The 27,979-nt window shown below is 40.0% G+C and overlaps 1 protein-coding gene across 2 annotated transcripts in view; it reads left to right on the top strand.

Moving 5' to 3' along the window:
• The window catches only part of rbfox3a (RNA binding fox-1 homolog 3a), a 227,843-nt gene that overhangs the window by 191,691 nt on the left and 8,173 nt on the right, over positions 1 to 27,979 (top strand). Inside the window, exons 9-13 of one of the 2 annotated variants that reach the window (XM_034227530.1) lie at positions 3,775 to 3,907; positions 4,848 to 4,887; positions 5,065 to 5,129; positions 12,247 to 12,325; positions 15,059 to 19,250. In XM_034227530.1, the coding sequence (XP_034083421.1) occupies positions 3,775 to 3,907; positions 4,848 to 4,887; positions 5,065 to 5,129; positions 12,247 to 12,325; positions 15,059 to 15,103 (362 nt within the window). In that variant the 3' untranslated portion in view covers positions 15,104 to 19,250. Of the gene's footprint in view, positions 1 to 3,774; positions 3,908 to 4,847; positions 4,888 to 5,064; positions 5,130 to 12,246; positions 12,326 to 15,058; positions 19,251 to 25,179; positions 27,112 to 27,979 lie in introns of those variants that run through there. The other variant, XM_034227531.1, reaches the window with a different exon arrangement.

The following is a 27,979-nucleotide window of genomic DNA, read 5'->3' as shown; positions in this document are numbered from 1 at the left end:
TCTTCTGTGGTGTAGTTCAAGATCACTGATAGCTACAGACCCTGCCTTTTCAAACTGAAGCTGTAAAAGCAACTGGGATTTGCCGTGATGTGTAAATACAGTGGTTTCACTGTATTTGTAATGTAACCACATTGAAGATAAATGAAGATAAACCCCTGGAAGTAATTCACAAAAGCATATAACAGGAACATTCTTTAAAAGCAAATGCACATGGTTTTTGGCCTCATACAATATGTATATATTAATACTTGAATGGAATCTGTTTGCCCATGAACAGTCACAGTAGCATTTATGAAATCTTGAATTGCTAGGATAGACTTGTAATCAATGAAATACAATATATTGATAATTGGTCACACCATAAGGCTGTTTTGAATAACAGGTTGTTAATAGTACAAAAGCAGCAGATCACAAGTACAGCTAACGTTTCTGATATATCCAAAATACATATTTATTTATTGAGTACAATTAATCAGATTTGGCATTTGCAGTCACTTCAACTACACATGACAGTGTAATCTTTACGTGAAAATATTTCTGTAAAATTGCTTCTCTATTCTAAATTTGCATTTTAACTCTTCAAGTTTCCTCTACTTCTAAATCCATAAAAAAAACATTGTGTTATATTGCTGTCCTGGATTTGAAGTGTGAAGGCCAGCTTAAAAATGCATCACATATTACTCAAATACTAACTTTTCCAAATAACACAATTCATGACTAGACTTTGGTTCTTGTTGTAAGTGGCTATGGCTAACATAACAGCTAATTACCATACTCACATGCAGCCTTGGGGTGTAGTGTTTCCTGCGTGTCTGTGAGTGGATGTTGTTGTGTGTTTGTTGGTTTTAAGGACCTGCTGCTGTCAGACGGAGGCCCGGCTGTGATTCATTGGTTATTACAGCAGCGCTGTAGCATGCACAAGCCATAGCTCATCATCCGATTGCATTCATATACGTCACAACACACAGATACACATGTCCTCATGCTCACTCATATGCACACACACACACACACACACACACACACACACACACACACACACACACACACACACACACACACACACACACACACAGAGGAATGATTGTCTGATATAAAGGAAGAGAGGGGAGGTGGGGGCAACTTGGGGAAATTGATCTTTGGCTCAGAATATATCACCAATGGACTGCGTGGCATATTAATGCTGTCTGACTGGTTAGAGCAGGAAGGAGCAGACACAGCAGAGGGCAGGGGATCTCCATCACCAACACAGAGGGACGGGGGGAGATGGATGGAGAGCAGAGGCAGACGGAGCGGTTCTGTCCCTGAGCACTTACAGTGGAGCATGTTGTGTTTCTCTCTCCTGCCGCAGACAGGGAGGGCTCTCATCCATAACGGAGCCTCTCAGAGATGTGGAGGTGCTGGGAGGTGGGGCAGTACATTTAGAGTTTAACAGGACTCCTTTAAGGCATCTGTTTGAGTTCACAGCCCACAGGTTTCACTGGAAGACACTCTATACTGCCCTTATTGTCTGCTATGTTTGAGTATGTTTCTTGACTGTATGGTCAGATGCTTTCATTCATTTTGACCGTCGAGCGGTTTCAACAGCTAGCTAGTTATCAATAGAGTATGTGGACAGACATTGATGCTAATCCATAGTATGCATTTGCCAGTTTAGCTTTAAATGATGTATAAATGCATAGTATTGATGTGATCTGTTTGAACTCCTGATCGCTTGTTGCTATCAAACAAGTTATGAACTTGACCATGCTAAATGAAGAGGTTCATGGACAGGATTAGGGATACCATTGTTACATGTTGGTAAGAAGCTAAACTAAGGTTAAAGGTCACATCATGGTCAATGAAAATAACTTCATCTGTTTTACAAACCAATTTGGGCTCATTCTATGAGCACAGAAAATAACTCTGAACACTTTTAATATAATTATGAATTGTACACCTTCACAGTTAACACTTAACACACTTGACATGATTGTAACAAGATATGAATATCAGGCACATACATTGAAAAATGTCCATGTTATATTATGAATTTTAGCAGGACAAAATGAGGAGAATGATTTTTCAGAATATTTAACATCAAATCTAGCAGTTGAGTGTTTAAGCAGACTGCAGACGGTTAAAATACATTATTATTATTATTATTATTATTGTGTTGAATAAATAGCAAGTCAATCAGGTGTTACATTTTGGGTATATGTTCTATTAAAAGTATTTTTTCTATGTTATCATTTATCTTGAATTATACTAAAAATAATCCTAATTGTGAAAGAGGGACTTGCACTCATGGCCTTTGTGATTTAAAATTGTGTGTGTGTGTGTGTGTGTGTGTGTGTGTGTGTGTGTGTGTGTGTGTGTGTGTGTGTGTGTGTGTGTGTGTGTGTGTGTGTGTGTGTGTGTGTGTGTGTGTGTGTGTGTGTGTAGGCCTTGCTCCCTTGTTGACTGAAGGTTGAACAGGGACCTTCAGCTGAACCATCTCACATCCCATCATCATGCTACCCCGTGTCTGCGGGGGGGATCCTGGTGTGTGTGTGTGTGTGTGTGTGTGTGTGTGTGTGTGTGTGTGTGTGTGTGTGTGTGTGTGTGTGTGTGTGTGTGTGTGTGTGTGTGTGTGTGTGTGTGTGTGTGTGTGTGTGTGTGTGTGTGTGTGTGTGTGTGTGTGTGTGTGTGTGTGTGTGTGTGATGAAGGATGGCCTCAGGCTGAATCTGCCTCTCCAAACAATAAGGCCATCTGCTTTGTGTCCCTGCTGCCAAACTCTGAGCCGACCTCCACCTGCTCTCTGTTCTTCTTTACTGCCAGCTCACCTCCTTATCCCCCCCTCCATCATTCCTAGTCCTGTATCCTTCTTTATATGTTCCTATATCATGTTAAGTTGTTCTTGTCTGAAGATCGCATATTCAAATTTGCAATACGAAATGTGATTGAGCGTTTTAATGAAAACCAGACTTTTTCTGATCATTAAAGAACTTTTCTTCATGATATAGAAACACAATCAATCTTTCCATTTGTAATTCTTGTCGTGTCAAAATGATCTTCCAGGTTATTATATTTGATGTAAATTGGTGTGTGAGCTACATTATTGATTAAACTAAGACCATTACATTTTTAAAAAGGCTTTGAGTCCTCCAACATTTACCTGCAAGGCACAAGAGTGGGAATATGCTTTCTATGTGTTATCTAAAAAGACATGGGAAACAGTTTCTACACATAGTAACAGTTTAGAGTGAGTGATCAGCAATTCTTCTGAAAAACATATTTGATTTTAGAGTGACTGCACAATAAAATTCAATATTATGTCTAAAACTGCTACTTAATAAAACGCATTGTCCCCAGGCATTATAATTAAACTGTGAGCCGGGACAGTTTCACTCCAAACCATGCAGGATTCCCTTAGTGTGCATCAGACCACAAACACAGAGGGAGGACGTGTGATCTATAATAATCACTACAGAGAGCAGTCTAAGTGTGTGTTGCTCTTTAGAAAGATATACATTTGAGGGACAGTTCTTCTTTTCCTTTATACATTTTATTGAAAATAGTGATCTGGAACCTTCCAAAACCACTCCAGACGCACCCTTTTTAAAAAAAATACTTATCTACTTTTACTTGGAATTAACGACCTTCACATTTCTACATCAACTTAAGTAGAGGGTTTCAGTCCTTCTTCCACCTCTGACGGCCATATTCTTTACATTTTGTGTGACTCTATGCATGAAAATGATGTAACTTAGTATAAAAAGTAACATATTGTGTGTGTTATGTGTGTCTCTCAGTGACAGGGTTCCCGTACCCCAGCACAGGAGCAGCTGTGGCCTACAGAGGTGCCCATTTGAGAGGGAGGGGTCGCGCCGTCTACAACACGTTCCGTGCTGCACCCCCTCCTCCACCCATCCCTGCCTATGGAGCGTGAGTGACTGCTCACACACACACACATACACACACACACACACACACACACACACACACACACACACACACACACCTTGAACACTACAACAACACACATAATTAAATAAACAGTGTATGAAACGTCTCCAAGACTGAAAACATGCTACTGCAAAAATTGAATTGGAGTTACTCAAACACATAAGCCAACACACACACACACAGTAACAGAAAAGTGGTGAGAGGGAAAACAAAAAGGCTGCCTTCTAATAGAGCGGAAAATTGCTGTTTGATTCGAGAATGGCCAAATTTGTCTCTCTTTTTTCTAATGTGTCGTTTTTTATTCGGCTGTGAATGGACTGCTGTGACCTGCTCAGCACACTCCAGTGGGCCCGCTGCAGGGGGGGCGAGAGACCTAGTGAAATGAGAGGGTCAGACATGAAGAGAGAGAAGGAGACTAAAGGAGCGTGCTGCGTTAGAAAGAATCCAATGAGATGAAGAGGGGGAGGAAAGGCAGGAGGATGAGGGTAGAGTAATGAATGAATGGTGCTGTTTGACCACATGGAGCTCCTGAATTAGTCATTAATTGTGCTGATAATACATGTTTTTTTATTTTATTCAGCCGTTTGTATTTGAAACTAAATCACATGTTTCTTTAGGGTTAATGTTAGTGGTTAAGGGTAATTCATTGATTAAAACATGACTGGAAATGTGTTGTGCTGCTTGGTTTCAATGTGATTTAGCTTCAAACTGAGCAATATGTAGATTGGTAGTTTCCGTCTAGAAGGCGTAGTCAAAAACTAACTTCTCATACCGTTTCTACTTTGATGTCTCCGGCATTTCTCTGAAAAGTAGAAATATTTCAAACTCAAAGCGTGCACAAAGAAATGGCAGATTGCTCAGAAAAACGACGTTGAATGCAGCGCTCCTTACTTCAATGCCTTACATCTTCTGTCCACAGTGTGGTCTACCAGGATGGCTTTTATGGTGCAGAAATATATGTAAGTAAAACAATTTTATAAGCATTTTTATTAATTCTTCACAAAGTTATTCACTATAACAAAACTGTTTGTTACTGAGTGTCAACATATGCTTTACCTTGTCGTATGTGCGCCTTCACTTTGGTGGATCTCATGCTTCTGATTCAAGGTGGTATTGAATCTGTTGTCTATCCTCAGGGCGGGTATGCAGCGTACAGATATGCCCAGCCAGCTGGTACTGCTGCAGCTGCGTACAGTGACAGGTATGTTGGCTGTTTACTTCTGAGTGTCACTAAAAAGTACTCTAAAAGTAGTGTTTACATCTTCATAATAGTGACTAGTTGCATTTCAACATTACTTTTGAGGGTATCCCTTACCTCAGCTGCCTCAAAACCCTACCAGGAATGTATTGATCGGTGGATGGTCAGTTTAAAAACCTTCTCACGCACTAAAAGAAGGGAAACCCGACATTGAATGTTGTGACGTCTTGTAGAGAAACAATAGAGACTGAAAACTGTAAATGTTGTGTGTTAATAGCAGCAGTAGCTTCTTTAGATGTAATCTCTTTTTGAATGCAGTTTGATCTAATAGAAGCAGGTATAACACATATAATAGTCTGGTGCCAGAATGAGTCCTAAAACCCACAAAGTTAGTGTAAGGGAAACTTCTGCAGCAATGGAGAGTCAGGACTCAGAGAGACACGAGGAGAGTGGGAGCTTTGATGTCAAACACTGGTGTTTTATTACAAGTATTGGCCGGAGAAATTCACATCACAAGTCACAGCAGCCAGAGGTTCTGACTGCACTGGTGGGTTGCCATGTCAATTCTGACCAGCCTCTCTCTCGATACACCTTTTAACTAGCTTACAGAGAGTTAATCAACAGCTGGGAGTATCTAGGAGTAAAGACAGAAATATTCCCTCACAGATAGCATTTCCCTTTTTCAGTTCCCTTGACTTAAAGTCAACAGTTTTTTGAACATGTTTTTGGTTAGAAGACTAAATTAAGGTCTGTGGTTAACTCAAGCTTAAGAGATGTTTGCGTTATGTTATACATATATATATACACAACATGATAACAATACATTAGTGAATACCCCACTGGTGAACATCTTTTTTTCTTTTGCCGTTTTGAAAGAATTATATTCTATTTTGGAGAAGGTACTCTCCCAACATGAGACATGACGAACCATGAGTGACATAACTGTACGGAGAATTGCCAAACTGGCCATTGCAGCAGCGGCAACAAATAATTCAAAAACATTGTTAGTCGTGTAAACAGCACACAGCAGAAATAAAAGTGACGGAAAGCACGGAGAAAGGGCCCACAGTGAAATCCAGGAGTTCACTTTTTTATGATCCCACACCCACTGAGCCAAAGAACAAGTGAGAGCTGCTGCAGCTAATGCAAGCTCAAAAACAACCATAGTGGTTCTTGTGGGTGCTCCCCAGTCGGCAGTTAGGGAGTACCCATGACAGTTTGGTCATATAAACGCCTATTTCCATTCTGTAGATTACATGTCAATAAGCTGATGTTTTTCAATACACCACAGACATGCCCACCAGAGAAATGTGGGTATCTTGACCACGAACATGTTGACTTCAGTGGCTTGAACCACTGACCCTCTAATTGGTAGATGCCCATTTACCTCCTGAGCCACAGCCGCCTGTAAACAGCCCAATAACCTCCCTACGGAGACTCACCTGTAGAATAGTACTCGGGGAAACTTGATCCACTCCACCTTTGGATTATCATTCCCCTCAGAGCTAAATGTTTCTCCCTCACCTCTGATCGCTTACAGAGGGTCCAATCCAGCCTGCGGGATGACTTTGCAAAGTGTAACATTTACAGAGAAGACATAAGCTGCAATTTACACAACTTTTATGTATTTTGTATGTATGCATTTTATAAATGAACAAGGCAGGGGGATAACTTCTTCCTTAATAGGTCACACTTTAATGTGTATGCTGGTGTGTCAGTTCAATGTCAAATCATTTCTACATCTTGACAAGCTGTTTGGATCATAAAGTGAAATACTACATTGTTCGGTTTCAGATAACAGTGACTTAATATGTATGTAGATACACTGCGATATGTAAGTTGTAATGATAAACCGAGGCATTGAAATGGCACAGATGTTTCTTAAGAAATGTCAGGTTTTTTATAACGTTTTGTGAAAAGATAGTTCATTAAATGTGAACATTTTCAGAATGTACTTTTTTGCACTAAAAGAAAGGGAACAACTTGGAATTGTTGTTATTTATATGTTATTATGCTATGATTGTAACGGTCCTGCCCTTTTTGAGATCAGATTTGGCTGTATGTGGCCCCTGAGCTAAACTGAGTTTGAGACCCCTGTTCTAGTGTGTTTGCCGTCTAGATGTGTGTGTATGCTTGGAGAGCTAATCTTAGGGAGATTGAGCATGTCAGACCTGATAAGAAACAGCCACAGCGGTAGCCTGTAGGCCTCCGATAATGTACGATTTATCAGAGGCAAGGAGCAAGCGATGTGCTCGGGGGGATTATGAACGCAGCGGAGAAGAGGTGAGAGGGCACGTCTCTCAACAAGACCTATTTAATTCCCTTTCTTTCCTCCTCTCACACATTCCCTCCTTCTCACTCTTACCGTTATTCATACTCTCGTTGTGGCTGATGTTTAGTATAACTCTCCCCGCTGTGTCTCTCTCATTCTTTTTTTTATAAGCCCTCCTGAATTAAAGGGAAGCCCAGGCAGAGAGGTGGAGTTCAGAGCAGAGGGGGTGGAGGTGGAGGAGTTATATTTATTGGGGGATAAGAGAGGTTTTGTAGGGAGTGCCTCTATACTGTCCCTTTAGACACACACAGGCTACCACTGTCTACATTTAAAGGTACGAGGAAGCAAAAAAGGCAACCAGGACTGACCATCACCATCAAGTTATTAATCTTCCATCATTTCAATCAAACATACGAAATACTATTCCAGGTACTGTGAAACAAGCAACTGCTTTTACCTTTTGACTTTTCATGGTATGGATAAAATCCTAGAAATTTAAACTGAAACCCTTAAATAAAAGTGTCTCCATGGGTGTGGGTGTTAAAGGTCAATGCTAGTGAGATTTGTTCACACCAGGAAGAAGTGATCGTGCTAAAGTTGGCTAGCATAGTGGTTTGACAGTGGCACCTATTTTAAAATGAAATAAATACATGTATATAAGCATACGTTTAAGTTTAAAAATTGCAATAAAGGTCCTTGTAGCCACAGGGACAAAGCTTCTGAGGCTCAGGAATGAGGCAGGAGGTTTTCCACAGCAAAGGGACCCTCACATGCTGAAGTAATGGTGAAGCATCGATGCAATCCTTGTCGAGCCAAACACTCCTGAAGCCATCAAAAGAAATGTAGCTGATGGAAACGTTGTCGGAACAATCCGGAAGCCATTGATGGATACGTTGTTGTCAGATATATCCTGGATTCAGCCATGTTTCCATAAAGCAAAATAAACTACATTCCATATATTTCGTCTGAGCTAACCCCGTTAGCTCCTCCATTATTAGCTTACGTTGCCCATGAAGACAGGGCGAAGACACAGAATATATCTCCTTTTCTCGATACATTCGGTCCCAGCTTTCCTCTTCGTCTCTTTGGTTTATCCCTGATTTCAGTGTGGATAGCCGATGTTCCGACCACCATGCTAGCCACCTTTAGCACAATCGCTACAAATCGCTACAAAGCAACAAATAGTACTAGCTTGGAACACTCACACCCATGGAGACAGTATTTTTTTTGGGGTTTCAATTTCTAGGATTATATCCATACTTTGAATAGTCAAACATAAAAGCCGTTCTTGTTTTACAGTCCCTGAATATGTCATTGTTCTCTGACTTCTAAGCAGCTTTATGTGTTTGTGTTTATTTAGGGAAATATGTTGTACTATTTCCACAGAAAGAGTGAGTTGCACTGATTGAACAGATTGAACCTAGACTAATCCAGAAATGATAGCAACTGATCATTGATGGAAACATATTTTTCAGCCGTTAACTTCCTTCCTTCCTCCTTCCATTTACGCCCAGCTCCATCCTTCCCTTGGTTCTCCCTCTGTAACACATGGTGGTGCATCCCCGCAGCCTCTTATCTTTGCCCTCCAGACCTACATTGGCTTCCCTTTTTCTTTTAGAGGAGAATAAACAAACCAGACAGGAATAGAGGAATATAAATAAAGCAGTCTGGTGGCATCAGAGAAGGAGGGATGGAGAGTTGGAATGAGAAAAAGAGAGGGACATGGAGGATTAGTTCCAAGCCAGTGCTGGTGAAAAGACTGGAAATAAGCCCCAAGAGACAAAAAGAGAGACAAATGCGGAGATGGCAGTTAGAGGGGAGGAAGAGGTGAAGAAGAAGATGGCACAAGGGGAAAAGGTGTGGGACACCAGCAGAGAGAAGAACTGGCTCTCACCATAATGATGTTCTTCTTTTTTTGTCCCCTACCTTTCCCTTCAAAAATATTTTCGTCTTCACAAACCCATATATGTTTCCCAATCCCAAAGGATGATTTTTCTAATTGTTCTCCTTGTTCATAATCTTATTGCTCCCCCCGTTCAGCCATCTATCTGCCCAATTCTTTTTTCTTATCTTTCTCTTATTCGGGCTGATGTTACTTTTATCGCAATCCCTCCCCATCATCTGGAAGATAAAACCTTTGTCTCATAAATTGAAACGGGTAAAACAAATCATTGCAATCACACACTCTCACCTTTACAACGTACATTTATAGGGAGACATCGATTGCATTTTCATCCAATAGGCCTGTTCTTAGCGTGAGTGAGAGGAGGAAATGATTATAGATCTCTCCTCCGGACCCCAGTTAAAATCGACGACCTAATACCTTATGTGTCTCATGCATACTCATTGTGGCCGGTTGGCACTCCCTATCCATTATCAGGCCTATTCCATCAAAGCCAACATGCACAAGGTTTATGTCTGGTGGTTGGAGTTGGGGAAAGGGGAAACAATTAACAGAGTATTTCCCAACTGATTAAATTCTCCTTTGATTTGTACTGGTCCAAATAATCTATATAGTTTTATGTTTGGGGCATAAGTCAAAATGTCACTCTGATCATAAATCTGCTGCTCTAACTAACTCCATAGCTGCCAAGCTGTCTGTATCTGTTGGGAGTTATTCACATCATTAAATAAAGTTAGGAATAACATTTAGATCTCTACATTTAAAGAGTCCTCTCCTGCTGATGTTCAGGTGTATATCAGTATGTAGTGTCTCTACTTTAAAGAGTCCTCTCCTGCTGATGTTCCAGGTGTATATCAGTATGTAGTGTCTCTGCTTTAAAGAGTCCTCTCCTGCTGATGTTCAGGTGTATATCAGTATGTAGTGTCTCTACTTTAAAGAGTCCTCTCCTGCTGATGTTCAGGTGTATATCAGTATGTAGTGTCTCTACTTTAAAGAGTCCTCTCCTGCTGATGTTCAGGTGTATATCAGTATGTAGTGTCTCTACTTTAAAGAGTCCTCTCCTGCTGATGTTCAGGTGTATATCAGTATGTAGTGTCTCTGCTTTAAAGAGTCCTCTCCTGCTGATGTTCAGGTGTATATCAGTATGTAGTGTCTCTACTTTAAAGAGTCCTCTCCTGCTGATGGTCAGGTGTATATCAGTATGTAGTGTCTCTGCTTTAAAGAGTCCTCTCCTGCTGATGTTCAGGTGTATATCAGTATGTAGTATCTCTACTTTAAAGAGTCCTCTCCTGCTGATGTTCAGGTGTATATCAGTATGTAGTGTCTCTGCTTTAAAGAGTCCTCTCCTGCTGATGTTCAGGTGTATATCAGTATGTAGTGTCTCTACTTTAAAGAGTCCTCTCCTGCTGATGTTCAGGTGTATATCAGTATGTAGTGTCTCTACTTTAAAGAGTCCTCTCCTGCTGATGTTCAGGTGTATATCAGTATGTAGTGTCTCTACTTTAAAGAGTCCTCTCCTGCTGATGTTCAGGTGTATATCAGTATGTAGTGTCTCTACTTTAAAGAGTCCTCTCCTGCTGATGTTCAGGTGTATATCAGTATGTGGTGTCTCTACTTTAAAGAGTCCTCTCCTGCTGATGTTCAGGTGTATATCAGTATGTAGTGTCTCTACTTTAAAGAGTCCTCTCCTGCTGATGTTCAGGTGTATATCAGTATGTAGTGTCTCTACTTTAAAGAGTCCTCTCCTGCTGATGTTCAGGTGTATATCAGTATGTAGTGTCTCTACTTTAAAGAGTCCTCTCCTGCTGATGTTCAGGTGTATATCAGTATGTAGTGTCTCTACTTTAAAGAGTCCTCTCCTGCTGATGTTCAGGTGTATATCAGTATGTAGTGTCTCTACTTTAAAGAGTCCTCTCCTGCTGATGTTCAGGTGTATATCAGTATGTAGTGTCTCTACTGGAACATCTCTCCATGCTTTAATGTTCAAAAAGCTCTCTATTGTTCTCATACTGCCTGTGCTGCAGCACCTCTTTTCACCCTCTGTCTGAAACCAGAGCCCAGTCTGCTCTGATTGGTTAGCTGGCTGGCTCTGTTGTGATTGGTCAACAGCTTAGAGATGTCCCGCCCCTTAGCCTATCAAGTTCAATGTATTGGAGCGCTAGCCAATAGAAGTGCATAGTGATGTCACCATGTTACAGAAGTAAACAAAGGAGTCCAATGGAGGCATTTCAAGCAGGGGGGGGGGGACTCAGGTATTTTAGCCTAGCAGATCATTCACATGCACAACAACCTAAAGAACACACTACAGGAAAAGAAAACCCCAAAAGCATAATAGGGCCCCTTTAAAGTTTTCAAATACAATTCAAACTAATTGTGTTTTGAATGTAAACCCTCCACCTGGAACCATACTTAGAACTGTATCACCACATATCATTGGTGTTGGATGCATTGATCTATAACCTTTATACATTTGTTTTAACGTTCAGATTCCTTGGTGCACCATTCTTTATACAAATACCGTATGTAAGATTTGACAGAAGTCTGCTGTTTGCTGCTGTGGTTACCTTAAGGATACTTAAAGGTTACAAGAAACCGACAAGATGTAAAGATAGTAGAGAGTCAGGGGTGCTGTAGGAGCCCACAACCCAAATCTGCCCAACAGCCCTCTTTCAAGCTGATCCACCCCTGCCTTCATATTGTAGCAAATGGACTTTGAGACAAGACAGGGGGCAGAGGGTTTTTTTGTGTGTGTTGTTGCACAGTTTCTAACATTTTGCCCCTTTCTGAGTGAGTTATTCGAGTCAAACATTGTGCAATTCCCATACAGACAATGATGTTTGAAATATATCTGAATGGTGATTATTTACATTTGTCTGTCAAACATCACAAAGTGTATAACTAATTCTCATGGTGAACCCTTTTTCTGCATGTTTTCTTCTTTGTAGTTATGGCAGAGTCTATGCAACAGCAGACCCATATCACCATGCGATTGGTCCTGCTGCTACCTACAGTGTGGGGACTATGGTGAGTGTTTCCTGCTTCGTAGCTGCTGACTGTCCGACTAATGTGCAATACTGAATGTGGTGAGATGAACTGGAGCTTTTTCAGCATCCAGAAACTTGCAAATGGATGTTTAACTTTACAGGAGACACATTTGACATGAAAACAAAATGTTCTGGTCCATATATGTGAGCTACTGAACTAAATGAACTGCTAATTGTAAATTAATAACTTAAATCAGATCATCTGCTAACGCTATTATATTGTATAGGTTTTTTTGACGCTTTGTTTCTCCTATGTGTTGTGTCTCCTCTGAGAGACCCATTTTAATAATGTTTAATGTGAATCTTTGCCACTTCAGTGAATGTTATTCTCAAACTCCCCATCCAATTTGATTGGCTGTAAGCTACTTGCTTGAAATCCAATTGAGACTGAGAGTTCCTCCCAAAGCGGAAAAAAAAACAGTCTCTTCAAATTTTGCAAAGGGAGATGGGTTGAATAGTTAATGTTTGTGTTTAGCTAGCTTTGCAGCTAACATCAAAGATGAAAACTGAAAGTACAATTTGTTTTATTGCGTGGGTGTGTGTAGGGATTTCCTCCAAAGATTAACGACCATCCAGTAAATGCTTTGACGTGCCACGGGAGATTAAAGTAGGAGAGAGAGATGGATCACAAATGGAGGAAAATAGGGGAAAGAGGGAGAATGAGAGTTCTTGGTAGCAAACCAATTGCATCTGAAGCTGCTGCTTGGTGCACAATGTTGGACGGATGAGATAAGGGTTGATGCTAAGTGCTGACGTGCTTGTGATGATGGAAGTGGAAAGCCCTACCATCTCCCCCATGTGTAACCGAAACAACCCCCCCCCCTCCCCTAGAGCAGCTGCTAGCTAAAAGCCTTCATTAATTACCACATTCTTTCCTCTTCATTTACTTAATTTAAAAAGTGGCCTCTGTTTTCCTCCTTATTACATTTTATTATTTTTTCTCTTCAAATGACTCCTCCCTTTTTCGCCCTCCTCCTATAGCCAATCTTCTCACTATTAATGTTTTCCTAATATTCAATGTATCTTAAACTTTTTGATGGGCATATTGTGAACTGTAGCCTCAACCAAAACCTTATAAGACCAAATCGGGTGTCAGGTCTAGTTGTGATTCTAAGGTAGAATGATGGGTTGGATGAGTACGCTATTGTTCCCCAAAATGAATCCACACCATCTTGCCTTGTGTGGTTTGGTCTAAAAATCCTCTACATAAAGGGAACCAAGTTGTTGCTATGTATAGAGTTTCAGATGTATGCAGGATTCAACATTATGGGATGGAGTTGCCTGACTCCTGTGGAAATATGTAAGGAATCTGGTTGCAGGCTTAGTGGACACGGCTGAGTTATAAATCCTGGAGTAGGTGTAGGTGTGATGCTACGGATGGGTGTGATTTAACGGAGTGGATTTGTTCATAAAAGGCTATTGTTGATATGAATGAGGTGGCAGGAATCTTTAACACAGTGTTATCAAGGGTCAAGTATCGTACAAATCTATCCATATTTGACAATTCTAAACTTCACAAGTTCGGTCCAATGCCGACATTTGTTTTCAATGCACAAAGTGGTGTGTTGTTTTTGTAGGGAGATAGCGAGTCAAATCGAGCTCTCATGCAAAAGACCAGAGTCTGATGTCCCATCAGTGAGATAGAATTGTAACGCTCACCTTCCATTTAATGTTAACCATAATCTTTTCCTAACCTTAGCCTTACTAAGTCTGCTTGAGCCTAGAGGCTCAAAGTTACATCAACTGATAAAGACAAAAAAAGATGTTCCCATACAACAAAACTGCATTGACAATTACACATCAGAGGATATGTTGTTCTTGATATATCACACATATGTTTCCAGTGCAGACTCTGTGTCAGAGTGGGTGGATTTGTCAAACTAATATTTAGCATAATAAACATACATATTTTTAATCAGATCAGCATCCGTTTAACCAAACCAAGTCATTTTGTGCCAATTCAGAACATTAACGTGTTTAAAACAAATACTTGGGTTACCTTGAAACGTTTTTGAGAATGCAGTTTTGTTGAATGGAAACGTTATTCTGACAGGGATGGGATAACACACCTGCATCTCTTGAAATCTTTATTTTCTAACTGTCAAATCGACAATGTTATGACAATATTTAACATGAGTATAATGCTAGACATGTGGGGTACTATTTTAATCGTACCTTTTCATTATACCTGGATATTGTGGATAGTAGGATATTTTAGTTTTGCGTATTGGATGTTGTCATTGAATATGATCTGAGGTTGGAAGAATCGTCAAATATGTACGTCCTTATCTGGCAATAAGAGTGTTCCAGACACAGTTGTATTTACAGTAAAGCCAGGACGGTTTGAATGCAAAGTGTTGAGAGCATTGTTTGTTGTAATGATTTGGTTGTGGATTCACTGGGGAGCTTGTTGTATGGCAAATGTGTGGCAGGCTTAATGCCAAGTAGCAGTTTTAGGGTCGCTAATGTTTCATTCAAACATTATTAGAATGGCAAAAAAGCTGAACGTTTTGCAGACACCACTGTCAGAAATTACTACTTTCAAAATGTAGCTTGTAATGTTTCCTTGCCAATGTATTAATTAAACAAAAAACGATTGGAAAAAGGGAGGAACGTTTCTTTGGAGGAAAGAGAGAAGTTAATTTTTAATAATAGTATTACAAAGGTTCTACATTGAATACTGATTGGAGCTTTTTCATCTTTGATGTTGCAGGCTAGCCTTTACAGAGGAGGGTGCAGTCGCTTCACTCCCTACTAGAAAGAGAGAGACACGCCCCATTTGCTCTCCCGCAAAACAGACACTCAAAAAACAGCAACAAATGAAATGCCTAAATGATCATCTTCACTCTCTTCATGGAAAAAAAAAAATGCTTCCAGGTGACAAATGGGACCATGAACTGCAAATCACTCTCAAGTTGCTTCCCTATGTTCAGAGTGTCTCATTGTCATTTATTGATGTAATGTATCTTTTTTTTTTAAAGAAGATTTTGTTACCCTTTTGTTTTGACTTGAATGTATTTGCATTGACATGTCTGTATAGTGTTAATAGACAACAACTGTCAATGTAGACAAACTGTAGTCTCGCTCCTTCTCACTCTTTGGACCACAACTCTCTTAGGGGTGGCTTTTTGTGCTTCTTTTAATTCCATCCTATTTCCCTACCTTCATTGTTTCAATAACTCCTTTTCCCCATATAGGTTGCCTGCTCAGAGCTTTATTGTGAACCCGGAAGTGTTGAGTACCTCTACATTTTATGTTAGAAATGTAAAGTACAGTTCCCCAGCACGTAGAAACTGCCGAATGCTAACATGTATATGTTAAACAATTTGCACAATTGGCATAAGTTGCCTTAATTAGCATTAATTAGCATTATAGCCAATGTGTTAAATGGCTATAGTTAAAAATGGCTTGGCCGATTTGGAACATTTTTGAGGGGTTACTGAGGATGCTTAAAGCAATTTTGACATTTTAAGAATCAACATTGGCGGTTTTAACCATAAAGTGGCCATATTTGTACTGATGATGGACTGATTTTGATACATTTTGGGTCGATTTGAAAGTTTTAGGGGATCATTTGGATTGGACAGATTGCTTATCTACAGTATTTAAAAATAAATTGTCAACAGTAGAGGTAATCAATTTCATTTTGAGCTCTTTATATCCAATGGTCGCAACACTAATGGTAGTCAAAATCAGCCTGATAATGGAAGAAATGGATTCAGCATCCTCACTAACCCCCAAAACCACTCCGAAATTGTCCAAATCTGCCAAGCCATTTTGTAACTATTGTCCATGTGGGCTATAACGCTAATTAATGCTAGTTAACTCAACGTATGCTACTTGTGCAAATTGCTCAACATTATGCATGTTGTCATCCGGCAGTTTCAATGTGCTGGGGACCCGTACTGTACATTTCTAACATAAAACATTGGCCTACTCAACATTTCTGGGTTCACAGTGATGGCAACTAGAATTATATACATTAAAATGTTCAGCAATTCCAGTTTGGACAGCACATGGCACATTGGATTAATTAAATAAATGATACAGCCATTCCACCCCTTAGAGAACTGGCTCAATTCTAAGTGAGCCAATAGAGCTGATTTTCAGCCTGACCCAATGGGACTCACACCTAATGGTGAAACTGCTACCAGGAAGTGATGCATTTTATAACCTAGAAGGTGAGAGGAGGAGCGTGATGTATTACCGAATCTGAATGCATGAGGAAGTGATGTATAGCAGGGTGTGATGCAAGAGCTATGGCAGCCATTGTCAGAATAGGCAGCCGTGTGAGCCCATTGATCGTTGGCATAGTGCCAGAGGCAGGAGGTATCCCATTACTGCTGAAAAGCTTTATAGGAGAAAACAACATTCTTTTCTCACTCTCATCACGTCCAGCACATACCAAGCAATAATCCTATATTTGATCTATACCCATATATGGAGGAATACTGATACATAGTTTTGACTCCATAGTGAACAGATGGAAGACTATGAGAATTTAGTTTTAAAAAGACATCTCATGATCATTGGTGTGCAGAACAATATAAAGTATACTAAAGGATGTCGCGAACACGTTTACCAGGCTAACTTGTTAGCCATAACAATTGTCTACACAAACACCCACAAAACAGAGATACACAATATTATTAATTTGTCATTTGTGTCCACCTCGTGAAAAAAGTCAGACTTTCCCACTCCTTTTAGCTCTGGTTTGGTCTACAATAGGCTGGTGACTGAATTGCATTTAGTTTCACCCTATTTTTCCAGTTAGCTACTTTCTTGGCATCAAATTTCAAATCAAATTTCTTGGCATAGCTAATAATAACTTTTGAACCCAGTGATATCTAACGTTAGCGAACATCTAAACGTGTCACCCTAATTCAAATTAAAACAATTTGATTCTTGCAATTCAATCAATTTGACCGATTCAATTCAGCAGATTCTGATTCAGATACAATACGTTTTACCATTTTACTATTACTATCACCTTCTATATGTTTACCAGATCATGAAATACCTCTGAAAACTAAACACATGTTGAGTATGAAACAGATACATCTTCATTGTCTACTGTTCGATTAGAGGCAAAAGTTAAAGGGAAAATAAGTTATCGGGCGTCTATCGATATAAGTTTTCTTTTTATATAAATATTAAGTAAGCTTTACACATTTCTTTGGATTTGTTTATTGTTAGCATTGACAGTGGATTACTGTAGGAGCTTCACTGGAGGTTATTGTTTTGGTATAGATTGGCTGAAATGGAGACAGGTGTAGATCCAGGGAGGAAACCGTGCTGTGTCTCCGTATCGATTCCTCTCTGTCTCAGTCATCTGTCTTTGCTCTGAGGAAACAGACTTGTGATGTTCTCCTTCACCCACACATTCAGGCCATCACTTTGGGTGTAAAGAAAAACAAGGATATATAGATCCCAAAATGCAAGCAATACAAAATATTACAAGCACCACATATTAGAAACACACAATAGAGCATAAATCAAAATGTTTTATATAGTTTCAGCTACAGTCTGGAATAGTCGCACGTCACTAAAAACCAAACTGGTTTAAACTAGTATGTAGGAGTACTAGTTCATTGTTTTAGTAATTTCAGTACAATCTTAGAAATAGAATACAACAACATTTCCTGCTGTTGGCACAAAGACAAATCGCTAATGACAGGGATTTTAAGAATTACAAAGTAAGATAACAAAGGGGGAAAAGGATGAGAAGCCCAGTGTTGGAAGTGTAACATAAGACAATGTAAAAATTAAATAAGTAGCTTGATAAACACCAAAAAACGCCAATTTCTTGACCAACTGAACAAATAGATATTGAGTTATGGATGTTCTGCACTTGGGGCTTGCTTTTTAATCATTAAAACAAATTAGAATTCCATTAATGTACAATGACCTTTAACCCTGTATCATGCATTGAACACAAGTACAGGGTTCATCTGAATTAGTTAAATGTGTCCAAATTCATGCAAGAGGAAATGATCTTGTATTGAAATTCACAGCTTGCATGTTTCAAATGTAATAGGACAGGCCCCAGAGCAGCCCGAGACAAAGTGATGTTAATTCATTTAAATAATTTCAAAGATATGTAAACGGAAGTCTGCTTAACAACCTATTATGTCGTGCCACAATTAACCAGAAAGTCCTACGTTTACCTTTAAAAGCATGAAACATACACGTAAACCAACATTGTGGTATCATTAGATAACTATCAGCAATGTCATTTTTACATCACTCACCAAAGTGTTACTGTTAATGGCAAATAAGACAAAGTTTAGAAAAGAATACATGCATTGGTTTTGTCATGTATCCACTTCAGGAATTGACACATGAACACATATGCTAGTCCACAGGGATACAGCTCCTTCAATTTACTGAGAGGAAATGTGGGTATGAATCATTAACTTGAAGCTGATATCAGTCGGATATATTAGCAAACGAATGGTCTGGTCCCAACATGCACTGCCTGAAATGCTGAGGAGACATATGCTAAGAGCAACCCTCCCTTATTCGCCCAAGCATTCAGCTACCCACCAATCTCACTCACTCTCACACAGCTACACACACACACACACACACACACACACACACACACACACACACACACACACACACACACACACACACACACACACACACACACACACACACACACACACACACACACACACCACACACTTCCCCACCAGTAAGTAGCATCTGGGCCTGCTGTGTCTGATGGGATCGTAAAGAGGGGAGTCAGTAGCGCAGGAAGAAAGAGAAGAAGCAACCGAGGCAATTTACCCCGCAGATTAGAGATAAGAGAGTTCAGTCAATAAGCACTGATCTCATTTGAAGATATACCAGTCTGACTAGACTCTCTCTCTCTCACACACTCTCACACACACACACACGTGAGCATTCACACTAGTTGGTCTATTGCTATCACTGCTGTGTGTCTGCAGACTGTCTTTTCTTCGGTTCTCTTGCTTCAACGAGGATAAGGCCATTGTAAATATTTCCCCACACGTTTGCATTGTTCCTGCATTATTATACACGATATAGTTCATATTTACCAAATCCAATGTAAAAAGAAAAAAGTCCTGCTGCCCTGAATATTCACAACAAGATCGCACCACATCGGGATTATTCCGCCACTGAAAATAGTAGCCAACAAATATTCTATTTCCTTATGTTTTAGTAACATCTGTTAATAAATACTTTAGGAAATTACCAAACCTGGTTGTTCTATTTATGTTTGAGTCACTTTTAGGGAATACATTTACAGAAACAACCAACGCTAGTGGCCCGGAGGTTTAGAGAAGTCACACTGTATTTTGGTTCTGTCTGATTTGAATATATTATGATATATATTCAAATTATATAAAACACATAATAAAGGTCCTGCGGAAAAGCTTAAAACTTGACCAAGTGTGCTTCATTGTTCATTGTACATTCAAAGCTGGTTCACTCCTATCCACATAACATGCTTTACGTATTCTATAGAGTGGAATGTACTTTCAGCGGTGTTGGGATACTGCTTTTCCTAATCCTTCATGTAAATAAAGATGTTTTTCTTTGATCCATTGCTCTTCCATGCACTTTGCTATTTTAAATGTATGTTTGTATTAAGGTTCTGAATGTCATTTCCCATTTGTGCATCATAAAAGACGTGTAATAGCATAGTATGTATTGTTGTTATTAGGTTATTACGTAAAGAAGAAGAAATATATTTCAAAAGAGAAAAAGCATATGATATTATGATTAGGTGTTAGACAACGGCAACATTTTGTATAACAAGAAAAGGCTTTGTCACTGTTTTGGTTTTTTACAAGGTCTTTCCGTGTGTCTGTGGTCACATACTGTGTGAGTCTCTAAAGCAATGTTTCCTGAATGACCTCTACATCTCCTGCTTTGGGGCAAGACACGTTATTTCTTTATCTGCTGCCCTTCTGTTTGTTTGATCTGGTTTCAGTTGGGGAAATGGAGAGCACAAATTGAAACGACTGTCTGTCTGTTTCTAGGTTTTATGACATCTCTAAAACACCAAGTCTGTGCTGAGGGATAAAGCAGTGTGCCATTAATGTGGAACAAAGATAGGGGAGTGAGTGTCTATAAAGTGAGACAGGTTTCTCTTTTCCCTTTATCCTCACGAAAAAATTGCCTTCATAAATAAAAGCTAACCTCAAATGATTCTATATGATTTTCAGCTTATGTTGGCATGATCCACAGAGCAAGAGCTTACTCTTCTCTCTGTTGGTTTTCTTACGGCTTTTACAAGGTTTTCACCTGTTAACGTTTATTAAGGCAGCTACTACAGTAATGTGATTAAGATGCAGCTTGTAGTTACATCTATATGTAGCTTTCTCCTTCCTCAACCCTGACATATAAGGGGTGGACAATATAACTTCAAATGCACCTATAAGGACTTCACAGAGAGTTATCAGTCACTAGAGCTTTAGCTAGCATGTGAGCAGTAGTATATGCCAAAAGTCTAAAGAACCACGGACCATGCTTCTGCACATACAGAAGATGAACCTGCGTTAGGGTCATTCTGAGAAATGTGATACCTGGACCCTACCCCACATTTCAAACCTTCCTGGAACAACTAATAAGCTAGTTTAGAGCAAAGGACTGTTTAATCTGTAGCTTAGATGTGGTGCTGTGTGTGCTTCTTCTCCTAATGGTATGAATGGTATTTGCTGAAAAATGTAATATATTTCAGTTTGAAACAATCACGCAAAGACTATTATAAACCAAAATGCAAGAGAAGATAAATGTTGACACTGAATAGTAGAGTGATATACAAAATGTGTTGGTGCCCCGTGCGAGCCCAAACTTGTATTACCTAAACTTAGTAACATCACACCACGTATTTCACTTATGGAACAAATGTAGGCTTTTTATTTTAACCCTAACCAAAATATTTCCGTTAACCTAACCAACTACTTTAGGGTAATTAAGTTGTCATCATCAGGGGCAGTTGGGTATTAGCTAGCATCACACACACCAAGCTTCACGCAACTGTGAGTCAAATAGTAAAGGAAACACAATTCCAGTGGAACCTTCAGTCTAACTTGTGGGTGCTTCAAAGATTTGTAAAGACATTATTCATCTGGCAATGACTATTTTAAGTGGAACACCTGGGGAACTACCAGGATGGAGGAGAAGATAAGTGTTGGTCCTGAATAGAAGACTGAACTGAGTGATGAAAACAAAAGTCATTTTGAACATACTTTTGTTGAAAACCACCCCAAGTACGTCATTTACGGAACTGGCTTCAAACTGTTGTAAAGACAGATTACACCCCTCCCTACTACATTTCAAGTTCTTTTGTCCACTCCCTTCTATATATTTATGTAAAGTGTTGATTGCTTGTTTGTGATCCATTCAGAGCACCTCTACAGTCACTTTGGGTTGTAAATGACCGTGGCTCCAGTAGAGAGCCACACACACTTTCCTCTGGGGGATTGTAGGTGACAGAGCCCAAGTCAAAAGACTTATGAACCGGGCAGACTTCTACTATCAAAGGAGCCACAGGGGAGCCAATTTAAAGGCCACATCTTTTTTATAAAGAGGTAGGACTCATCACAGATGTGAGGAGGTACAGATGTGAGGAGGTACAGATGTGAGGAGGTACATATGTGAGGAGGTACAGATGTGAGGAGGTACAGATGTGAGGAGGTACAGATGTGAGGAGGTACAGATGTGAGGAGGTACATATGTGAGGAGGTACAGATGTGAGGAGGTACATATGTGAGGAGGTACAGATGTGAGGAGGTACAGATATGAGGAGGTACAGATGTGAGGAGGTACAGATGTGAGGAGGTACAGATGTGAGGAGGTACAGATGTGAGGAGGTACAGATGTGAGGAGGTACAGATATGAGGAGGTACAGATGTGAGGAGGTACAGATGTGAGGAGGTACAGATGTGAGGAGGTACAGATGTGAGGAGGTACAGATGTGAGGAGGTACAGATGTGAGGAGGTACAGATATGAGGAGGTACAGATGTGAGGAGGTACAGATGTGAGGAGGTACAGATGTGAGGAGGTACAGATGTGAGGAGGTACAGATATGAGGAGGTACAGATGTGAGGAGGTACAGATGTGAGGAGAACCGCATCAGCAACGCTGAGCAGTGATCTTTATGTTTGCTCAATACAAACTCTTGTCCTTTGAACCCCCTTTAATACACGTGTGCTCTCCTTTTCCTTCTAAGACATGGGTTTACGTGTGTGTTGATTTTTAGAGATACAAGTTTTGTATGAAAAAATAACCAAACATGTGCTGTATGTGAATTGTTTTGTTTGTTTTTTGTAAATGATCTGCTAATGTATTTTGTTATTTGATAAGTTGTTAATTCTAGGTATTAACTTAAAAAAGATGATATGTGTTTCTCTATGTTGATTACTTTCATGTTCTCTGATATACTCTCATGCTAATATCTGATGAATATGTACTAGGCTGCCTATTTGTGCTGGGCATAAAATACTCTAACAGTTGGCCAGGTATTTACTTCATTCCCTTTATGAGAAGAACATGTATATATATATATATATATATATATATATATATATATCACATAACTGTTTATCCTCAAATCTCAATATACTTGTCTTTAAAGCTATACCTTTGTCAGATTCATGGTTGTCTGTTCAATGATCGTCAACACGGTAGCTCAAGAGAGTGATCTTCTGGCTTCTGAAACATCACCTCTTTCTCCCCGACAATCTTTCTGTTTCCCCTTTTCCACTGAAAGCCTGTATGGTTGTTCCGCCATGCTGGTGCTTGTGTGGTTTTTAAGTGAGAACTTGTTTAATTGTCCACCGTTAAGAGCCCAAGTTCTTCCCAGTCATGACATCAGTGTTTACGCCGCTGATTTTCCATTCACAAAAACAACAAAGGCGGACTGCGTCGGGTCTATGCTTGTGTTGCTCTTCCTCGTATGAAGCCAGATTAGATTAAAGAACGATTTCTCCAACGTTAAACTCTGTCCAGAGTGCAGTGGTTCATCGCTTGACAGTTTGGTTCTGTGGCATTTGTCGACCACTGCAGTGTACTGGCGTTTAGCACCGTTTACTCACGGCAGTGAAAGTTAAAATGCACTGTCTGACTGTCACACAAGCAGCTGATGCATATTTCCCATCCCCATAAGTGGATGCTTTTCCGTTTGAATTGACGCTGTTTGGCATCATAAAGACGTCATTAGAGTTTCTCTTTTATCAAATAGGTGATGTTAGCATAGCCATTGTAGCTAATCTGACTATCTTGACTGTTGGTTGCTATCATATTGTGGGAGAAACCATTTTCTACTGGCATATTTGTTTTTTTAAATGGTTTGCATCGGGCACTGAGCACAAAGAGGCCCTGGAACCACTTTGGTAGAGAAAGGATGGGAGGAGGTAGAGCGTACACACACCTTAACAAACATGCAGATGTAGAGAAGTGAGAGGAAGAACCCCTGTAGCAATCTTCGTGGAGTTTGAGGGGGGGAACAGGGAACTTCTCAAGCTATTAACTTCTGCAGGAGGTATTTTCCCAAAGTGATTAATATATCTGTCACCTCAGAGCAGCTCCAGGTATGTGAGTGTATACCTCCGCCCCGAATCCTTCCTCTCCGCTCAGCCCCCGCCGCTCTCTGCTTTCTCCCTCCTATCTTGTCTCCCCTCCTCTTCTCTGTGAGGCTCCGTTCCATAGAAATGCATCCGGGAGGTAGCAGGGCTGTTAAGCTGAGACGAGGGGACGGCCTTATTGGCTCTGATTGGAGACTCGGCGGTGCGTCTGTCTCTTTTCTCGCCCTTTCCTTCTCCAGAGGGGCAGGACCGAGCAACTACAAAGTTATGCTGAAATTAAAGTCGGCCTCTTCTCGCCTCGGAGGAGTCACCCCCCCCACTCACACATACCTCCTTCCTTCGCTTTAACAACTCATCACCCAGAATTAAACTGGTTCTGTCAAGACGAAAGCCTCTCAGGACACCGCCAGCCTCCTCTTCTCTTCTCTGTTGCTGGAGTGTGCTGCTTGTTCCCTCACATAAAAAAGGAAATATTGTCCTAAAAAAACAATTGCAGTGCTCACTTGATGCTGCTAAGCCTCTCAGATAGTCAACGATAATACTTGTAGTAAGAGCTTGAGTGAAATGAGTGTTTTAAATGCTGATACTATCTCTTACTCTTGGATTGGAATAGAAGTTGCAGTTGATATAATTAACTGGTGCCACTATTGTTTTAATGACTTTCACAACCTGCCTGATTATTGCTAACCTATGTGCTCCAGTATTGGGAAAACCCTCATATATGTACATTGTGCATTCTAGTAATAATATAATACTATTGGAATTGAATGAGCCAAATAAATGTCATACATGCCAATATGTACAGTGCTGATTTTCTCAGCAAGGTTCAAATAAGGCGCTGTAAGGTTTATGTATTTGGTAACTATATATGATGTCAGTCATGCACATAAGTACAGATTCATTTTGTTTAACAGTGTGGAAACGTTCCTTGCCCCCTTCTTAAAATGACCCCATGTTTCCATTTCTATTGATATTTTTCTAGACTGCTGTTTTTGAAATGGTGTTTTATATTGTGTGATCCTGTGATAATGTTTGACAAGGAGAGCTGATTCCTCAATGGAACGCTGAATTGGTCTGATGATGATGATGATGATGATGACGATGATGATGATGCAGCTGTTTTCATTTCATTGTGTGAATATAACCCTGATTTAGCTTTTCTTTGGGAAAGTATGTGTTTTATATTCATTCACACTGCATAGACATGTTCCTTTAACAATGGAGCTACATGTCTTATTTAACTGACTTGCTTATTCTCTCTTTTTGTAGTAAATGAAAGAAAGACTAGAGGAGTGAATACAGATGGACATCAACTAAAACAAGAGAAGAACAGCACGGACACGTGGGACATTAAAAAAAGATCAACTTAAACAAAAAGAGCCGATTTGAAAAGGAGCCCTTCTATCAAGAATGACCGGGCATCTGACAGGATGGAGGGGGGGTGAGGGCCTGCTCCGGGGCCACGGCCTGAACATGGAGCCTGTAGTCCTGAAGAGGGGCCCCTGGCTCTGAGCCCTGAAAAACAAACGCTGAGTGGAAGAGACCAATTAGAGAAGTCACCATAAAACATTTTATTTTTGTAAACTTTTTTAAGTTTATGATTTCCAAAAAGATCAAACACTAATGTACGTATATACATATTATATATTATATGTGTGTAATATAGTAAGTATGTTTTAAAAAAACAACGAACTTGGAGGAAAATGTTATGTGTCTTTGTGATTAGGACGGGGGAGGTGGGGTGAGGAGACGCCCCCCCCCGTCCTCTGATCATCGCCCCCCACACCCCTGCCCCATCAACCTCTGCTGGATGGGGCAGGGGTGATGGGGAGAGTACGAAAAGGTGTGTGTGTGTGTGTGTGTGTGTGTGTGTGTGTGTGTGTGTGTGTGTGTGTGTGTGTGTGTGTGTGTGTGTGTGTGTGTGTGTGTGTGTGTGTGTGTGTGTGTGTGTGTGTGTGTGTGTGTGTGTGTGTGTGTGTGTGTGTGTGTGTGTGTGTGTGTGTGTGTCGCTCCAGCAGACATGTCACTATGTGATTGCTATGGGAATACGGAGTACTCTTCAGATAAAAAAACAAAGAAAAAAATACATTTTCGAGCTTGTCTTCTCTTGGACTGCAAAAGTGTAGATGTTCCTTTGGGGAGTTACGACAAGCAGGCTGTATTTTATAGATAAGAAAAAAATAAGAATGATGACTAAGTATCCCTACGTTGGCCTGAGCCAATTGGGATAAGAAGAGATGAAATGATGTGATGAGTTGATCAGCTAAAGTACACTGAACTGTTCACGAGAACAGCTGAAGTACACTCATTAGTGCACGAGAACAGCTGAAGTACACTCATTAGTGCACGAGAATAGCTGAAGTACACTCATTAGTGCACGAGAACAGCTGAAGTACACTCATTAGTGCACGAGAACAGCTGAAGTACACTCATTAGTGCACGAGAACAGCTGAAGTACACTCATTAGTGCACGAGAACAGCTGAAGTACACTCATTAGCGCACAAGAACAGCTGAAGTAAAGTGATCAGTGCACGAGAATAGCTGAAGTACACTCATTAGTGCACAAGAACAGCTGAAGTACACTGAGCAGTGCACAAGAACAGCTGGAGAACCCTGAGAAAGCTGATTGGTCAGTAGTATGTCATGTCTGCTGGAGGCCTGACATCACTACATGTCATTGTGGTGTTGTGGTTTGAGGTGGCTGTGTTGTGTAGTGAACTGCTTTTGTACATCGTGTTGGGTAGGGTAGGGGGGGGCTCAGGCAGTCTGAAGGACGGTACACACAAAGAAAAGTCTCCCATCCATCCTTGAACATAGCCCTCAGCTTCCACATGGAGGAAGGCTGATGGGGGGAGGGGAAGGGATACATAAGCCCTATATGAAGTCAAAAAAAGTGTCACGAACAAACAAAGTTTTACTAAGAGTCTCTTTAAACCTTTCTATTTATATGGATCTCTACTTTAGTGACATCCTTCTATATTTAAACGTTGTACTAATAACATGCTGTCAGGCATGGTCAGAGAGTCAGTTGTAGCCATTTACTAATGTTGTATTTATTGTATTACCAGTAAGGAGAAAAAAAACATTTATATATGAATATAGATATATCTATTTGTGATCTGCAACTCTTGGACATAAGTTTGCCTTTAATTTTGGACTTTCATGCAGGATTCAATACACTGTCAATGTATGATAAGGTTTCTACTTGTGTGATGTTTTATTCTGTTGACATTCATTTCTTACCCTTCAGTTCAGCTACTGAATGTATCTTTTTAGGTAGATGTTGTTGTTTTATATATACTTAAAAAAAGCATACAGTACTCTGTAAATGACATACATGTGTAAATGATATAGCAAAATGTTTCTTCTTCTTCTTCTACTGATCCAGATGGACTGTAATGCCATGGCCAAAAAAAAGAAAGAGGGAGAAAAAGATGAGGGAAGCATTTAAAGGGAACACCAGTACCCTGCAGTGGGGGAGACAGAGACGTGTAATCATTACTGGATCACTCACATTTCTTCTCAGTCAGGCTCTTCCAATGTGATAAGAACAAGGAGAGGGAAAGACAGAGGGAGGGGAGTCAGATCAAACTTTTTTTTTAAATATAGATTTTCTGCCCGTCTGTTCTCTCTCCCTTTGTCGTTTCCTCTTGAATCTCTTGAACATTTTTGCTGGGGTTGAGTTTTTTGTGGGGGCTGAGGAAGAGGAGGAAGTGGCAAAAAAGAGGAGTGGGGAACAGTCCTCTATGCTATATGGGGTGGACAAAATAATAGAGACCTCCAATGATCATAATGCTGATATCATATTCTAAAGAAAATGTGGTCAAATGTCTATCTGTCTGTTTTACTTGCAAGTCATTTATAATAATTTAAATAGGTATAATTTGTATTATTATTTAGAATTGTATCAGAATCAACATAAACAAATGTGAATGTACTTATTATTATTCATCATTTTGAATCTATCAGGCCCTATTGATGTACTTGACATGGTTCATGGATGAAAGGGCCATGTCAAATGTGAATGTAAAATCACACAGCAGTGTTAACCCTAATCAGCTTCGTCCA

Source organism: Gymnodraco acuticeps, unplaced genomic scaffold, assembly GCF_902827175.1.
Source record: "Gymnodraco acuticeps unplaced genomic scaffold, fGymAcu1.1, whole genome shotgun sequence".
In the NCBI taxonomy this organism is placed as follows: Eukaryota; Metazoa; Chordata; class Actinopteri; order Perciformes; family Bathydraconidae; genus Gymnodraco; species Gymnodraco acuticeps.
This window is presented reverse-complemented; position numbering and strand designations above follow the sequence as displayed.